Genomic DNA, 18,339 nt, shown 5'->3' with positions numbered 1-18,339 from the left:
GGTGAGAAGCCAGGGACAGCTTTGCCTCCCGAGCAAATAAAGCCAGGATCAGAAATGTGGCGTTGATTGCTGTGGGGACAAGGGAAGCCACAGGTGCTTTCCTTTATGGTCCTACCCCTCCACTGCACTTGTCTCCTCTGGCACTGCAGGGAAGAAGGGAGCTTGGGCCACTTGCAAATTGCTCTTGCTCAGATTTGAGGCAGCATTGCAAGGGCAAGAAAGAGTCACCTTTGCACAGAGTAACTTTGGGCCTGGCTCGCTTTGTGTCGAGGTTGCTGGTGTGGGGCTGAGCTCAGCGGAGGCGGCGGCGTGGAGAACCAACCCCTTTGCATGCTGCCATAAGCAATTCTCTGGGATTGCTGTCGGGCTTGTTTGGAAGCTGCCCTGGTGAGACTCCTCAGGCCTGGGTCGAGCCCTGCCTGTTCTGGCGCCGGGCGCTTTGCCCACTGTCCGCAAAGGCCGTTCCCGCTGCGGCGGCGCCGGCCGGGCGCCAGGGAGCCTCTGGGTCAGAGGAGGCAGCCTGGGGGACTTGAGAACATTTTGGTCTCCTGGCCCCTCACCCAGGGTCCTTTCCAGGCCACCCATGGGCAGCCCCTTTCTCCACACCACTGTCTGTAAATCCATTGAACCAACGGGAAGCATTCTCGTAGCCTTGTGGCATCCCTGGGGATAAAGGAATCATTCAAGCTTTGTTCTTAGGTGGTTCAAAGGGTTTTTGACAAGGTGCACAGGATTGCTTTTAGTGTAAGATAGCAGTAGGAGCTGCCTGGTGCATGCAGAATAACTGGTTTGAGTGAACACAGCTCTGATTGGGCTGCTTTGACTTTGATGTAGAAGAAATGACCCACTTTCCACAGGGACAGCTGGCCTTTGAAAACAGAAGTTAAATTGTTACTTGGTAACTGTGTAGGGTTTGAAGTGCCTTTAGCATCCTAGTTTATCCTCAGCTGCTGAACCTTGTGGTTGCCTTTGTGCGTCTCAAGGGCAGGCTGGTCACCACTGATAATTTTGTATCACTCGGGTATTTTCTGATGATGTGGAAGAAGTTCACTAGCACGGGGAGCAGAAACAAGGAATAAAATGAAAACTCCACCCATTCAGGCACTTCTGTCAAGTACCATGCAGGAGATGTACACTGGGTCCTGATGTCCTCAACCTTTTTGTTCCTGCCACCCCACTGGAGGTCATGGGGAGGACACACAAAGGCCCAACATCTCTGCAAAACAGAAAGAGGAACCAAAGAGGAAACTTCCTCTATTTGCTAATTTTCCTTATGTTCCTTGAACATGCACATAGTTCAAGTGGGAAAGGAGGAGAAAAAGAAGAAGTGTTGCTAAGGTTCATAGATCTAAACAATCAAAAAATTAAAAAATTCAGAGACTTTTCAGTGCAGATTGTCAGAGTCTGACATTTTGCTGTAGTGATAGTCATTGCTTTAACTATTTACAGGTTTTCTTCTACCACTCTCCTTTTCCTTGCTGCTGTTGGAAGGTATCCCAGCCATGGTTCTTTCAGCATAAGGGTCAAGGTAAGGGGTTTGTGTCAATGGGGCTGGACTTGAGAACACATTTCATGCTGATTTTTAACGTAGTCATCTTGGCATATGCACCAAGATTTAAAACTGGGCCTGGGAGGTGAAACTTAAGAGGGTCTGTGGGAACCATCTTTGCTCACTGGCATTCTTCACATAGGTGGACTTCTGGGGGTGTCTTCCCCAGTAATGAGTTGGGCTCTTTCTTAGGCAGTAATTCCAGCTGGCACGAATACCTAATGGCAGAGAGGCTAAAGGGCCTGGGTTTTCCCCTTTTCCTTTGGTTGGCAGCATAACATATAAACCTCATTTGACTTACTTCCCTTTGCATCAAAAAGCAATCTCTACAAGGCAAAACAGACATGAAAAGTCTGTGTTCCCTGACAGAACTTGAAATGCTTCCTTTTGTAGGCTTTAATCACCAGCTGCCTCCAAACAAGTACTGCTGCACTGATTATATCAGCCTTAGGAAGGCTGGAGGGAAAGGGTAAAAAAAAAAAATTCCTTTATACTTTGGTTTCCGTGACATCATCATTTGAAGTGCACATCTTGGAAAGCAAACCCCTTGGAAGAGCCAAGCACTGGGAATATTTATACCTCTGGAGCTGGGCAAGTTACACCCCGTGAGCAGTGTGACCTCGGCTGGCTGCGTCACACACTGTTTGTTGGGCTGTTCCCTGAGCTCCAGGGTTACCTGGAACCACCAGTGCCTGTAACGTGTTCCCTTTGCATTAGGTCATTTGTTTGGTCAATAACTGGGAATTTTGAGAGCTTTCTGCTTCTGTGCAGTAGGAATTGGTGATGATAGTTGTAGGGATCCCTATAGGACATACAGTATTTCCTGTAGACCTTTTGGGTTTTAACTCACCTAAGTAATAGGCTGAAGAGCAATGCTGCTGGTGGGAAGTGGGAGGAGAGAAAAAACAGCTTCTTTGACAGTTTCCTATTTCATTAACTCAAGCATAAGGAGAGAATGTTTCTTTTGACTCACAGGACAAAGATTGTCCTTGGTTTAAGAAGTTCTTTGACAGGTGTTGTTCTTCCATCAGCTAATTCCTCTAAGAACAGCTGAGACTAACGAGGTGATTATTGGAGTAATTATAGGCCAAAAGGCAAATGCAAAATAAACTGCAAAATTAACGTGCAAAATTCTGCTTGGTTGCCTCCTGCAAACTGGGGAGAGAAGCGTAAGCAGGGTAATATATTACTGTTATTGTTTATTAGTCAAGTAGGTCAGGATTGATAATATGTGATGGGGTTGTCTGGTTGTGTTATAGAGTGGATTTTTCTGAACACACCTGTCTTCTCATCCAAGATGGGTGGAGTATTTCCACTTCCAGTAGCTGTGCTGAACCATCCCTTTGGAATGATGGTTTGTATAAGCACTAATACCAACGTGATGATCAATGCATTTTTTCTGTTAATGCCAATGCACTTCTATCTTAGGAAACAGCAGAAGCCAGCATGTGACATCTTCACTTACTGCTCCAGTCAGTGTCACACTGTCACTTGACACTGGCACAAGTTATTTTGTTTTCAGCTGTGTGCCTGACTTGTTCTGGCTTATGTAGTGAAGTTTCCTCTTTCAGGCTGTGCTCTCCAGCCAGGCAGGAGAGAGCTAAGGGATGCCAAAACTGCCTTCAGGTGCCTTCTTCACATGGCACTTCTGAACAGGAGGGGCCCATGATGTGCACCAGGCATCCTCCCCACCTGCCGTGGGTTGGCAAGGGACAGGGAAATTCCTCCCTTACCCCAGAGCCAAGCTGGAAGGTTGTGTGCAGCCTGAGGTGCATGAGCATGTCAGATGGAAGCTGCTGTGGATGAAGAGAGATGACTGTAGGAGGGGGAGCCCAGTCTGGTTTGTGGAGAGTGCAGCTATTCCCCACATAACACAATTCACACCTTCTGCACCAAAGTGTTTCCTGCAAGCTCCATGGCAAACTCTTCCTCCCAGCTGGTTTTCAGTATCCCAGGGCAGGGAGGGCATTCCAAGATCTGCACACTGGGGCTTGGAGCGGCTGTTTCTGGAGAGTCCTGAGCCAGCTGCCTGGCAGGTCACGCTAACCCTGCTCCGAAGGCGTTCATCAGCAACAAAAGGTTCTGTGTGCACAGGGAAGCCTTCCATCTCCTGTGTTCTTGGAAAGAAAAGAGTAATATGGAGTCTCCATGTCAGCCCCCACCCAGATTGTTCTGCCCCTGCTGATCCATCCCAGCCTTGCAGTGCTGTTTTGTCTTGTTCTTCCCAAAATGCTGCCCAGTGCCTCTCAGCCGAGGTGAGTTCCATGGCACAGACTGGAGGGAACAGCACTAAAAGAGGTGAATTACAAAGAATCTCAAAAGAATGTAAGGAGTATTCCAAAACCAAGGCCTTAGAAAAGAGTGAGGTATTTTCAAAAAGTTAGATTTTCCAAAATGTTCCCTGGAAATAATAAATAATATTAGGTCATGCTGTAGGCTATTTGAGATTTATGTTTTAATTATAATAACACCTTTTATTAGTGCTGAGCACTTTCAGACAAGTGCAAACATATAGCAAATGCACTGGGCAACATATTTCTTCATCGTAATTCCAGGCTTGGAGGTAGTGTTTTGAGCTCTGCCTCTGCAGTGTTTGGCAATGGCTGCGGTGACACTTGCATGATGGGAAGAATCCTTGCCAAATTGGGTAACTTCTGACAAGTATAAACACAGCTCTGCCTTCTGTAAGCTAGATTGAAACCATGTTGCTGTTCTAGGGAGGAAACAGCCCTGACATTAAACACTCTGCAGTCTATGATCAGCTATTAAATCTCTGCCCCTTTGCACTGAGTGAGCCCACAAGCAGCAGGCAGTGAGGGACAGCTGGCAGGCAAGGGTGTCCCAGGAGGTGAGCAGTGGGTCTTGCTGTCTCTTTGTCCCAGTTATAATCCAGATCTGTTGTTTTTAGGAGTTGTCATCACAGAAAGCTCTGTCCTAGCCAAGGTGAAACAAGTTTGCTGAGATCAATTCAGGCTTGGCTGCTCAGTTTTCCACAGGCTGATGTTTACATCCCGAAGTAGCATTGCACATGTTCTGACTGGAATGTTTGTAGGTGAATTCAAGAAAGCCAGAACTGAATTGTAAACTGCACCATGGGCTTTCCTTCTGCTTCTAAAAGAAAAAAACCTCCATGCTGGGTTTGTGCATGCTGGAGACAGTGTGTGAGGAAAGGGTTTTCCTGTGTTAAATCAACAGCACTTCAGTGTTACAATTTCACTTGAAGACAAATTCTTATCAGAACTTCACCAGGGATAAAATTTTTGTCTGTAAAACTAGGAATATGAAGTGAACCAAATTCAGCCCTGAAGTAAATGAATTCCCATCCCTCTCCTTGGGAAAGGAACCTGGATTTAGCCCGTTGTGTTTTACAGGTTTCCATGGCAGGGCTGTTTCAGCAAGGGCAGCATTTCTCCAAGAGCCACAGTTGGAAAAGTTGCAGTGTATCTTCCAGAGCCAGGCAGTCACATGATGGAGTTACTGCCCAGGCCAGAGTCCAAGGAACTCCAGTCCTGGCTGAGCTCTGCCACTGAGTTTTGATTGACCAGCTCTTCCTTTGCCCTTCCATCTGGCATATTTATATCAGGTTTTTGAGAAATACCAAGTCTCTGATGGTCTGTTTGGGCAATCTAATGCTGCAGTAACCAAGCTTTTATTGTCACTGTAGTACCATGGGGAGACATTAAAACAAATGCCATCCCTGGCTACACAGAGCGTTCTCTTAAAATAGCTATTTTGACAAAAACTAACATTGTGTTTGGTTTTTGCAACTCAAGTCTGAGCTGTTGCAAGTGCATTTACACTGCATTTAGGAAGTAATGGCATTGAGGGGAAAACCCTGCCAGTGAGGTTCTGAAGAAGAGGAGCAACAGGAGGAAGGTAGCTCTTGTTCATGAAAGGAAACCCTTCTCTGCAAATCTAGGTTGGCATGTGAAGGTCGAGCAGTTCTGACTGAACCCTTTCCTTTGCTGGGCCAGGCTGCTTCCTCTGGGTCTGTTCTTTCCTATATTTAAATTAATCAAATGAAGATTTTGCAACAAGGGGGATTGATGGGCCAACAGCTTCTCTCCAGCCATGACCACTGCCACAACTGGTTACAGGGGAATTAAAGGACTAAGCCAGCAGTGGTTTGCAGTAAAACTTCCTTTTTTGTTGTCTCATCTGTAGTGAATATAAGCTGGAGTTCTGAAACGTTGCTGTTTTCCCTCCCCTTTCCAAATCCAAAAAAACACTCTGAATTATTATGTTAAGATTGTTATTATGTAAAGTCCAAATTGTGGTTTAATTTCCATAATTTTCTTTTGAAATTTAGTGCCTGGGCTAACAGTGAAGCCCTTAAAATTACTTTTCTTCTCTCTGGTCAATATGTTGCCTGCCAATAGCCTTTTTTTTTCTGAACAATGTTATTTTCAAGTAGGAAAAATTACTAGTTCTTGCTAAAGTTTGGAAGAGTATGTTTATGTAGACTCCTTAGTCCACATAACTGAACACTGAAAGACTCTAATTTTATTGCTAGGGCCACTTTGCCATTTTTCCCTGAGGATGTTTTTTGCTGCACAGCAGAGGTGATGACAGATGTCTGATGGATGCTGCAGGGTCATGCCTGCTCTCGAGGGCCACTTGCTGCACTTGTTTGTGCTGTGAGCAGCAGGAGCCTCATGCTGGGCTGTGTTTCTCGGGGAGCAGCAGGAGCCTCATGCTGGGCTGTGTTTCTCGGGGAGCAGCAGGAGCCTCATGCTGGGCTGTGTTTCTCAGGAAGTGGCAGTGGGAGATCAGCACCAGGTTCATTCCAGGCAGCATTGGCCTCCAGATAGAGCCGTGCCTCCACGTGTTTCTGCTGCCTGGGCTCTGGCACCCAGCATTATAAAAAGCCCACAGAGGCAGGCCTGGGTGTGGGCAGGGAGCAGACATGTCTGAGTCTGAATGTGTTATCAACACTCAGAGCAGCCAGGGCCTCGTCACTGCCCTGCATTGGGCAATGCTGGCAGCTCTGCCTTGCCTTGACTCTCTCTTCCCAACTCAAAGCTAGCTTGCTGTGAACAGACAGAGGAGGAACGTTTCTGCCCAAGGACAGGGCAGATCTCTAAGTAATACCTTATTTTTATCTCTGACTGGCTTTTTTTGTAAGGAGCTGCTCAGACTGATGGGTTTTTCAAATGTTTCCCCTGTGAATGATGGGTGGGGGTCACAGAGAGCATGATGTGGATGTTGTGACAACGCTGTTCAGAACTGAGGGAGCTGGAGGATGTTACTTGGCATCCAGAGTTGTTCTGGCACATCTTCACTGGATATTGTTTTACCCTCCACTCCAGACCGTTGGACTGCTGATGATTTCTGGGCTGGGGAAGAGGATACTGTAATTCATCAGGATTGCATGGGTCTCAGCAACCACTAGGGACAGATAGGAGAGGGCTGTGATATTGGCTTCTGACAGATTTGAACACAAGAATGTTTTACAGAACAGCTACACAAACAGTGTCCAGTTAATTTTGGTTTTAATTCCCTTAATTTCAAAGATTGCAGGTAAGACTGACAATGGAATTTGGACTAGAAATGACATGTAATAGGTCAGTAACTAGAAACACCTGACCATGTCTGTCCTAAGAGAAGTAAATACACTCTGCTGATTCACTTGATTTGATGCTGGTTCCCCTGGCTTGGACTGGGGGATGTTGGGCACCTGAGAGGATGTAGGGAAAGGACTAAGGTTTCAGGAAGTTTGAAAAGTTAGGGATATGTGCATGTGAACTGGTTATTTCACCCTTGCATGTGTTGCTTTTTCAGAAGGCTGATGATTTAAGACAGAAAATGATACCATATGTGCCTGACAAACTGCAGGGGAGTTCTGCTGTGGCATTGGGCCACAGGAGTGTGCTTTCAATCACGGACTGGGATTTCAATTCCCAGTCCTATCAGTTTGCTTTTCAGACTCTCTGAGGGCTCCACACCCATGTTTCTATCCGCAGACAGAAACTGTAAACCAAGAGAAAATCCAAATTGTTGTGCACTGGCTCAACAAACCATCCAGGTGTCACTGGGAGAGGAGCTGCAGCGGTACTGCAGTGCTGGTAAAGGCCAGCATGCATTGCCACGAATGCTCCTGGTTCCAGAGATGTGGAACTCAACTGTAAAAATCACCTCAGTGTGCACAGAGGTTTGGCACAGAAGTTTCCAGAACATGAACCTGTTTTCTTTAACGAAATGTACTGAAGGTGTAGGAGTGGGAGTTGTTAAGGTAACAGCGGATGAGGTAAAACCAAGTGTGACTGCAGCCCTGGACCAGCCTGGTTCATGTCAATCATCTCCACCTTCAGCCTGTGGAAAGGAAACAGCAGGGTTTCCTATGTGTACTCAGAGGAAGAGTTTAGAGCTAAGAAATTAAGAAATCACTCAGTAATGTGTCAGAAATGTTACATTTTTCTTTCCAGGCTTTTCCAGGGTTTGCAAAGCTGCTTTTTAAAGATGGATGCAGCTTTTCCTTCTTTTGTTTTCATGTTTCCACTTATTTTGTGTTTTGCTTCCACCCTGTGTAGTTCTCTTTCCATATTTCCTGTTAAATCAAGTGTGATGTGATTGTTTTTGTTTAACAATTTGATCTGGAACAGATTATGGCATTGCCAACATTTCCTGGTTTGGTGTGCAATAGAAATCTATCTGTGCACTCACAGTGATGAGATTGTGGAAGTATTTGTTAGGGAATGTCAGCTCCCTGGCTGGCATAGGAAGCACAGCACATGCTTCAGGAATACTTTAAAGCAGTATTTTGAACTTTGAAGCCAGTGGATTCACAGAGGGAGAAGGATGGGAGAGGAACTAGTTCAGTTTGTTGGTGTTTTTCTTTTCTGAGTGTGTTTTCCATTTTGCAGTGGTTGGGAGCACATTATGCTTGCTTTGGGTAGGGTGGAGGGGACATCTCTTGGGCATCTCTCCTGGAAGAGGAGCACAGAGGGACCACAGTGGAGTCACCTCCCAGTAGTGGCATTGCCTCAGTGTGTTCCCTCTGTTTCAGAAGCTGGACAGATGGGGTGTCCTCTGGCTCCCTCTGACATTAAAGGGCAGATCCAGTCCTTGTGGTTTCCCCACCTGCTGTCTGGTGTCTCAGATGACGTGAAAGGCTGCAGGGCCAGACCACAGGTACAGGGACACTGCAGCCCAATGGTCCCAGAAAAGGGAAAATGGATCTGCCCTGGTGTCCCACCCAAAGCATCATCTGCCCACTTGTGTTCTGCCTTCTTTCCCCTGCATTGTATTGGTTTTCTATGGCACACAGAAACAATACAAGAATCATTCCTGTGTTCTTCCACATCATTAAAAAATGTGCCTTTAGTCCTTATTAACGTGGGACTTGGGATCTGCTGCTGCTCATCTGTGTGCAGTAGGAGCCAGGCCCACACTGAGGATTTTGGTGTTTACTCTCCCAGTATCTGAAGGACCTTCTTTTTGTTGAAAGGCTTTTTGTCTTGCTTGAAAAAAAATGGTCAGGAGTTTGGCCTGTGTTCTTGGGGAGGATGTCTTTAAACAGAAAATTAATTAATCCACTTGGATTTTACCAAAGACTTTGAGTGGCTTTAAAGTATATTTAAAATGTTTATTTAAAATCCAGAGTCAAATAATTTTTAACAAACTGTCTCAAGATAGAAGAAACTGACTTTTTGGAGTAACTGTATTGTTTATTTGTTGTATTGCAGTAGCACCTAGAGATCCCTACTGTGCTAAATGCAGAACAAACACAGAACAGAGCTGGTCCCTGCCCGTGGGAGCACACAGCCTTCAGTCTGGGGTCAGCCAGGAGCTCCTGGGCTCTCTTGGGGCAGTAAGTCAAACACACAGCTTGACCTCCCCATCGCCCCCAACAGAGAACAGATCAAGCAGGAGGTAAGTTTCAGAGAGCTGAACAACCTGCCCTTTCCTGCTGTATACTTCTCCAACTGATATTCCCCAAGTGTAGTTACCAGGCCTGTGGCTGAGCTGTGTGGGCTCCCTGAGATCACTGCTGCTCCTCAGAGAGCCGTGGTTTCCTTGTTCCCAGTGTCCTCAGGCAGACAGAGGTGTTTGGATAAAAGGAAGCCTTTTCAGTGGTTTACCATTTATATTATTTTTTTTTAAGTTTTCCTTTTTGCCTTCTAAATTTTCATTCTCATTCAGTACTTTTCCATGGTTGCTGCCATAGAGGGGAAGGATATACCAAAAAGCAAACCTGACATCACACATGCACACTGTCAATCATCAAAGTATCAAAAACAAAGCTTGCAACAGCACAAACTTGTATAAATGTGGAGAGAAAAAAAAGGACACTGACTAAGCACATCAGGCCATCTTGTCCCTTTTGGCAGCTTTAAGACAAGGTGGAAGAAACTCACCCATTTTTTGAGCTTGTCTCCTGGGTCACCATCCCATCTTTTTCCATTTTCTCCTCTAACACTCAGCTATAGCTGGGGGTTTGTCCATTCTGATTTACAGAGCCTTAGAGTCCCAGGGAGGGATGAACAAGGAATCCTTCATGTTCACTCATGCTAGAACAAGTCAGGGGGTCTTAGGGGCAAAATAAGCCACATGGTAATTTGTCTCTTCCCTCCTCTACTGTCACTCAATGGCAAGGTGTGAAGATTATGAGATTCAGCGAATGAACAGGAAGGGGCAACTTGTCTGTGCTGGTTTGGGGTAGATCCCATCTGCTGTCTGTCCCTCCTGTGTGTAAAAGAGCAGGGGAAGAGCCATTGTGCCTCATCTGCAGGGGGTGAAAGGGATGGGGTGCGAGAAGGAAACCCAGAGCCAAAAGCCTAAGTATGGATAACAAACATGCAAGTCAGAGCAGAGGGGAGGAGAGGTCTGGACCTTGGCAAACAGAAACATTGGATTGTGGTTTCCAGTGTGTGCTCCAGCCTGGAGCTGGCAGAAGCTGCATGGCCAGTGACTGATGCTGGCCAGGAGCAGAGCATGCAGCAGTGTGGCATCGTGGGAGCAGGGAGCAAGGACAGCTCCGTGGGCTGAGGTGCCTCTAAGTGTTACCCCAGAAATAAATAAATAAATATCCTGAAGCTGTGCGTGTCCCTGGTGCAGCCCAGCAGAGCTGTCTCTGAGCCCCTGCTCACAGAGACCCTGCTCTTGCCCCGTGTCTCGGGCAAGGTCAGGGAACAGCACTTTAAAAACACAAGCCAAACACAGGGTGCTCTGAAATGAAATCCTTCTGCCTGCATAGGAGAAAATTTGGTTTCTAATTACTTGTTTTGAAATGTTTTGTCACAAACTCCCTTTAGAGATGGAGAAGATGGAAAAAAATGGGATGAGCGCTCCCTGGCCCAACCTCACTATCCAGATCTCTGTGCAGAGCTCTCAAGGAAGAAGAGCTTCCTCAAAGAAGTCTCCTGTCCACGTGTGATGCAGCACACATCTCTGGGAGTTCCCACTGTGCTCTGAGGTTGTGATACCCTCTGTAGCTAAGGAAGAAAAAAGAAATAGTCTTTACCTCTGTAGAGGTGGGTCTGGATACAGTCATCTGAGTCTCATATACCCCAGAAGCCTAGGAGAGCTTGGATGTGGACTCCTGTAACCTGTCACAGGGACAGGCTCAAACAGAAGCTGTTTGGATGTGAATCCAAATCCAAATTCCCAAAGAGTTTCAGCTGCCAGTTGGCTGGGAGCCTTTAAGCTATCTCTAATTTCACAAAAGAAACAAAAAAAATAATAAAGTAAAAGGTGCTTTAAAAATACCATGAGGAGAGAAACTACCATGGAAATAAATAGCAAAAATAACAACGTTAACATGTCCGGTGTCACAGCAACTCTGACATTCAAGTAGTGTGGCCATGCCTGCAGAGCTTCTCCCAGCCCCTGCCGGCACAGCCCGAGGGTCAGAGCTCAGCTGGTGCCCCGTTGCTCACTGAAACAACCCACTCCTCCCTGGGGCTGGAATGGATGTGAAGAGAAGGGGAGAGGAAAGATGGATGCAGTCTCTGCTGATAATCAGGTCTTCGCTGTGCCCGCCTTTAGTGGGATGGAGCCACAAAGTTCTCGTGGTCGCGTCTCTCGTTCCTGCCTGAGACAGAAGGGCCACGCTTCAGAGCTGGAAGGGATATTGCTTCAGGTATTCCCCCATCCGCCGGGGCAGGGGCAGCCGCTCCACATCGGCCGTGCACTTGTTGATGCGCAGCCGGCACAGGTGCTGCAGGCTGGGCATGCTGTCCTTGCGGCCCAGCGGCCGGATGAGCTTCAAGTGTACCGCAGCTGCTGCCAGCTCTTTCTGCAGGGGAGGTAGAGGAGACGGAGGCGGGTAAGGAGCCTCGGTCTTGCTTTCCGTTGTGCAGGACAAGACGTAGTGCTGGATGAGACTGACCACGTCTGGGAAGGCCAGGATGCGAGGTTTGGACAGGTAGTTGGAGTCCAGGCGGAACCTGCCGTCAGTGTACTCGATGCGCACGTTGGTGGGCCCGCGGTTGGTCTTGACGGACAGTGTGAACAGGTAGCTGGGGTGGGTGCTGTCCCGCACCAGGAAGGTGCCCTCAGGCATCTTTTGCAGATGCTGCTTGGCCTCGCTGGCGGTGATGGAACCCCAGTACCAACCTGGAAAAACATCCGAGAAAGAACATATTCTAGGACTGGCAGTATATTTAGGGAAGCCTTGAGGACAACCACGTTAAGGGCCTGGGAACCAGAGCCAGAGTTGGCAAGACCTTCACAAATTAAGACCAAGTTCTAAAGGTTACCTGCCTATGCTTGCCATTGCTGTGCTGGGGCTTGGGATGAGGCTGGCGGCTGCTGCAGCAGCTGCAATTTACAGAGAAAAAGCAATTTGCTTTTTGCAATTCCTTCTCCCAATTCAGTTACAAAAGATAAAGCAATAAATTAGTTCATGGTGTATGGACACTGCAGATACACTTGCTGTGTGCACAAGAGCCAGCCATCCACACAGGAACCAGGTTCCTGTCTGAAGTGGGATCAGGAGATTCTTCCTGGTGCTCAGATTGTGGCGTTGTGTCCCTGCACCCTTCTGACCCTGTGACTTTGCAATTGAGTCTTACCAGATTCTCGCAGGTAGGAGAAGGTTTTTGCAATGCAGAGAAGGTCTTCTTCAGGGTCCCGTGTCTGAGGTGGATTGCTGTCTGGAACTGGAGCTGCAAGGGCAGGCGCAGACTCCTCCTGGAAGGCCATAACTGGGAGAGGCTGCATGATGGGCTCTGACAATTCCTCAATGCCCCTGAGTGACACTCTCCTGATCTTTTCCTCTGCCAGCAAAGGATGAGGTCTGAAATGAAAGGCACACTGTGCTATTTCTCCTTGCCTTGAGATCAGTTGCAGGGTCTGTTGAGTGCATGGTACATTATACAACGTGTTGTTTTACAAACAGATCCTCAGTACCATTGTTTCTGGGAGAGGCAAGGGAGGAAGAAGGAACACAGCTAGAGATAAGCCCTCAGAAACAGAGACAGTGAATTTGCCTCTTTAGTCTTATGGAAGGTGGCCAGTCTTGTGATTTACAATTATTCTGAATCTGAAATTTTTAGATGTTGCCTTTTAATATGTAGTTTCAGGGGCAGTAAGGTTTATGACAGCATTACAGCTCCAGTTACATGATTACAATGTTGGAGCATTTCTCTTTCTGCCAGTGGGATTGTCATTTACTGCAATATAATTAGAAGCAGAATTGAGAATAGCTTGGGTTGTGTCCTACCCACTTTCTGCTCAAGGATGACCTGATCCTAAATGAATCTGTCAGAACTCAGAGTGAGCTGATCACATAGGAGAACAGTGGGAATTCTTGTTTTAGCCTAGCCTGTGCACTACACCCACCCCACCGTTCAGCAGCTTGATGGAGGAGTCAGTGTGGCTGTAATCCCTGCAGAACTTCACGAGGAGGCTCTGCCATGGCCAGGCTGCTAGAACACATTCCCCTGTGGCCTGAAGTGGTGAAGCTATTCAGTATCTAAATGTATTTTCACAGAGCCTGGAGCTCTCATGGGTCATGGGTGCTCCTCATCAGCAGCACAGGGATTCCTAAAGGAAAGCAGAGCTCTAGGGAGGATGGATGTCAGAGGCCAGGAAAGTCTTCATTCCCAGGCAAACTCCTGAGCAAAAATTAGTTTCTGTCCCAGTGTGTGTAAGCTCTTTGCCTCTGTGGCCCCTGTCCTGCTGCATGCCCTGTGTTACATCCCCCCACGATGCCCAACACACTTGTCTTTCAGACACTTTAAAGAGAAGATGCTTGAGAGAAATACACTCAGTCCTCAGTGTGACACTGCCACAGCACCACTGGAGCTGACAGTGATGGCACAGGGTAGAGCCACCTCCCCACATCGTTGAAGAGAAGCAGAAGGAGACTCTGAAGTCCTAAGCGCTTCCCTTCGGATCATCCTCCTTCCCTCTATGTGAACAGGGACACTTCAGGTACATAAATAAATGTGCTATAAACTGATCTGCATCTGATCATACCTGCACTCCACCACCTCAAACTGCTGAGACTCAAGTACGGGACAGAGTACAAGAAGAAGAGATGTGGGAGGAAAGTAGATTAGAGAGGACCTGAAAGCACTTTCACACCTTGTAAGTGAGAGCCACGATCAGTTCCACATCTCTGCATTTCTAAACAAACCATGGAGGTTTGGAGTTAGGTAAATTTAAATCTACAGAGACACTCTTGCCCTTGCAATACACATAGCAAACCCCCTGCTATTCTGTTGGTATTTAGGAAGGAACATTCTTCTTTTTCCATGTGTCAAATCACATTTCAGAAGAAGGATACCTGCTTGGCTTTCATGGTATCTAATCTATGTTTCTTAATTTCTATTAATGGGTAAGAAGCCAGGCTGAATAAAAGTGATTGCTGGCTCTTGTCCTCACCAGGGACCCTTGGTCACAGGACCTGCATTTTCAGGGGATTTTGTACATCTGGATATATTTTTATACCCAGAGATCATTGTTGGAAAAGCTCTGAGTTCTCTTTTAAATCCTCCTGGAGCTACATTTATAGGTGTTGAAGGCTCCATTTTTCAAGATATTTGGATGTCTCCCTCTTAATGTCACAGTCTTCACAAATGCCTAGCTACCCGTCTCTTTGGGGAAAGGAGATTCCCAATTCTGCATTACCCCCCTTTTTGCACAAGGAGGACCATAGGCCAGATCAGCTGCTTGGAACATGGTGCAAATAACACCAAGGTCATGGACTTGACCCCTATATGGGTCATTCACAGTTGGACTCGATCATCCTTGTGAGTCCCTTTCAACTCAGAATGTTCTGTGATTCTGATCCTTGCCTCTGCTGATCCTAATTACCAATTGGTGCTGTGCAAGGAGGGTGTCCTGGGCCTGCTGGCACAGCAGTGTTTCTCACACCAACTGTTCCCTAAGCTGAAAATGACTGTGACTGATACTAAGGAAAATCAGTCCTGCACCATTCACTCGCCAGAATTTGAATACTGCAGTCCAAGTGCCAGATCTCGCTGAACTTATGTTCTCCTGGAAAATTTTTATGGCCTACCCTTCCAGAAGGGTTTGGAACATAAAGAAAACTTTTCATAGCATGGAACTTTTTTTCTTTTTATATACCAACTTCAGAGAGAAAATCAGGAATTGGCTGAGAGGTGGGGAAGGAAGGGAGAGATAGCAAAGCTACACAGGGAAATGTCTGCCATGAATCAGGAGGAAAGCTGTTACTTTCAAGGCCTTTACCAGTTCACAGTTTGGTCCCCGAAAACCACATCAACTGTGTGAATTTGTCGGTCAATTTCTTTTACATAGCCCATGTGCTTGAGATGAGTTTTCCCACTGTACTCATGCTCCTCTGCCTTACACTCTGTGCCACCGGAGGCTGGAGGAGCCCAGACCCCGTGCAGGCACTGTGGGGATCCTTCCACCGCAGCCAAAGAAAGGCTGGCCTCACACATTTCCTATTTTCCTTCTATACCCTGGCCTTATGCCTCTACAAAACCTCCCAGTGTGGCTGTAGGTTCAAAGGAACATGCTGGAAGAGAGGAGAAGGATTAGAAATTTCGACAGACTGGGAGGTCCTGGTGTCCTAAACAACTTTGTACATAGGCTGAAGAAGGAAGGCTGCTGCTGGGAGCAAACAGAGCAGCTCCAAGCACAGGAATGGGAGAGCAGAGGAATCAGCAAGTAACAGCAGACTACAGCTTTTAATGCAAGAACATTTGCAAGAGGGTTAAGAAGAGTTTGCTGGGGTAAGGACAGATTGAAAAAGGTTTGTTGACATTAAAAAGTCAGCCCTTTGGTGGGGCAAAGAAAGGATTTGCAAATAGTGCTTGTAAGATAGAAAGCAAAGGAAAGATGTGGAGAATCAGGACTGCATAGAGTGTTCATACAACAGCTATGAGGAGGAAGCAAACAACCATATGAAATTTGGCATGTCTAGCTCAGAGTCTGGGTGCACTCTCAAGAGAAACAGCAAATGAACTTCCCTGTGCTTTGGCAGCCAGTGTTTCAGAAAGCCTTGGAATGGCAAGAAAATTCAGGAGAATCAGATATGTCTGATACCATTTAATGTTGTCTTTGTAGTTACTGTGCTGATAAGCTAAACTTCATAACACAGTATAAACACTACAAGAAAAAGTGTGGAGCTGCTCTCCCTTCCATCAGCTGCATCCCAACACTCCACTGGGGGCTTGGTCTGAATAGGATGGAGAGTATGGAGTCCAGGATATACAAAATCCTAGAGGATAATGAAAATGGAGCAATAAATGGCCTTCAAAATAGGCATTAAAATGAAAATATCTACACATCTGGCTCCATAATAAGTTCTTGGTGGGTAAGGGAAGCAGTAGCTCTGGTATGTCGACCCTGGAGAAAAGCTTCAGATAAAGGTTTCCCAAAGGCCAAGCTGAAAACCAAATTCCCTTTGCCATGGCTATAAGAACTGCAGCTGCAGACTGAAAATAAGAGTGAAAACAAACCCCTCACATAGTAGGAAAGTAGTGGTAAACACAAGCTCTGCTTGTCTGTGGAACAGATTTTGGGGGGGAAATGGCAGGAAAATCCCCATACTTCGGTCATCCCAGGCAGACAAGGAAGATTTTACTCAGAGGAAAATCCACCATACACTGGAGTGATAGGGAAATCTGACATGATGACTCAGATTGAAACAAATGCTCACAATTTCCAAGTATGCAGCCTATGTAAAAATACCAGGTGATTCCTGCACACCAGGTATTCCTCAGCTGATAAACGCAGCTGGTCACAGGGACACTGAAGTGCCGACACATCAGTACTGATACCAGAGAAGGCATTTGGATGTCACCTGTTCTCCTGAAGGCAGATGTGGAACTATCTGTGTGCCCCCTGTGGCTCTCGCTCTACAGAAAGCTGGGTATATATACATACAACTTACAGAAAACTGACATTAATTTAGCATAAATACCTCCTTCGAAATAGACCAAAGCACCTAAACTCCAGGGAAGCTTTTCCCTGTAAGCAGTTTGATTCCAAAAGGACTTTAGAGAGCACCTAAGGTGTTGGGTTGGTGTCTGCACTGGTACTGCGTCCATCACACTGAACAACACACTCCAAGTTATTCTTACTCTCCCCAAGACTTTGAATACCCTGTAGTTTTTCAGCAGTTGTAAGCATGGAAATCAGGAATACCTTATGGTTCCATGATTTTGGCCTTGGAATCTAAAACACAGGCACACAGGACTGACACATTAACTCAGCACTCGGCCGGCCAAAGTCATTCCCATTCCATTACAGTCACACATGGCAACACACCGGAGCTGAAAAACTGTCACAGAGAACCTTCCGAATGACAATTATCAAAGCGCAGCTTTTCACAGAAGGCTGCAAAGTATCTTACCCCTGAACACAGAGGATCATGTCACTCCCGGACCAAGGGAAAAGCATTAATCTTCAAGAAGGTGGGAAATTATTTCTTCTCTTCTTGCCTTCTTTGCTCTCCTGAAGCAGCGAGTTCAGCCTGTAGTTGGGGTTCACGGTTAGAGAAGGCTGGCGAATCCCAGCAAACCTCTTCAGCAGGTTGCTTCAGACACAGCCAAAGCCAAGCAGAAGACGAGCTGTCCGACAAAGACTTCAGCAACTTTGGCCAAGAAAATGCGTGCGCTCTCAGTGCTTTAGAAAAATTAATGTATTCTTGTTCTGCTTTCAGAAAACAGCAGCAAAAAAAAAAAGATAAAAAATAACCAGAGAAAAAGGAAATTACATATATTTAAAAAGGAACTGATCTTCCTTCAGAGCACTCTGAAATAATAATAAATAGGTACCAATAAATAAGATCTCCCCGAGTGCTGCGGGAAGAGCCGGAGCAGCGACCTGTCTCAGCGCTGGCTCCGGAGAAATGAAGCTCCGTGGAAGGAGGTGGGGGGGGCGGGGGGGGGGTTGAAAAGGCAAACCTCCTTAGTAATCTTTTGTGTGTCCCTTTTAATCTGTTCCAGGAAGTGAGGAATTCCTGGAATCGTATTGTGTTCGCATCACTCTTCCTATATCAGCCACGAGGGGAGGAGGGAAAAAGAAAAAAAAAAAGCGAAGGTATAAATAGCTGTGTCCAGCACGGCCGCGTCCATGCTGCCATGGCCGGGGGAGGGAGGGGAGCGGAGCCCTCCCGGCGGTCGGGTGGGCAGGCAGGGTTGGGGGGGAGGGGAGGGGAGCCGTGCGGAGCCGCCGCCGCGCGTGTTCGTGGAAACGCCTTTGATCCATTTCCAAGAACTTTCCAGGAACGCGGGGCCGGCGCGCCGGGCGCTGCCAATGGGCGCCGCCGCCGCATGCGCGGGGCCCGCCCGGGGCGGGGCCGGCAGCGCCCACCGCCTCCTGCCCGGCCTTAGCGCACGGCTCCCCTT

General features: G+C 47.0%; 1 protein-coding gene across 1 annotated transcript; it reads right to left on the bottom strand.

Moving 5' to 3' along the window:
- Window positions 1-9,120: 9,120 nt before the first annotated feature.
- Window positions 9,121-17,862, bottom strand: CISH (cytokine inducible SH2 containing protein). The gene is made up of 3 exons (XM_059856251.1): window positions 17,343-17,862; window positions 12,565-12,788; window positions 9,121-12,106 (listed from the first exon to the last, which is right to left on the bottom strand). Exons 1-3 carry the CDS (start codon window positions 17,387-17,389, stop codon window positions 11,604-11,606), a joined length of 774 nt encoding a protein of 257 aa, XP_059712234.1. The 5' UTR covers window positions 17,390-17,862; the 3' UTR covers window positions 9,121-11,603.
- Window positions 17,863-18,339: the final 477 nt, after the last annotated feature.

Source organism: Haemorhous mexicanus, chromosome 11 (genome assembly GCF_027477595.1).
Source record: "Haemorhous mexicanus isolate bHaeMex1 chromosome 11, bHaeMex1.pri, whole genome shotgun sequence".
In the NCBI taxonomy this organism is placed as follows: domain Eukaryota; kingdom Metazoa; phylum Chordata; class Aves; order Passeriformes; family Fringillidae; genus Haemorhous; species Haemorhous mexicanus.
This window is presented reverse-complemented; position numbering and strand designations above follow the sequence as displayed.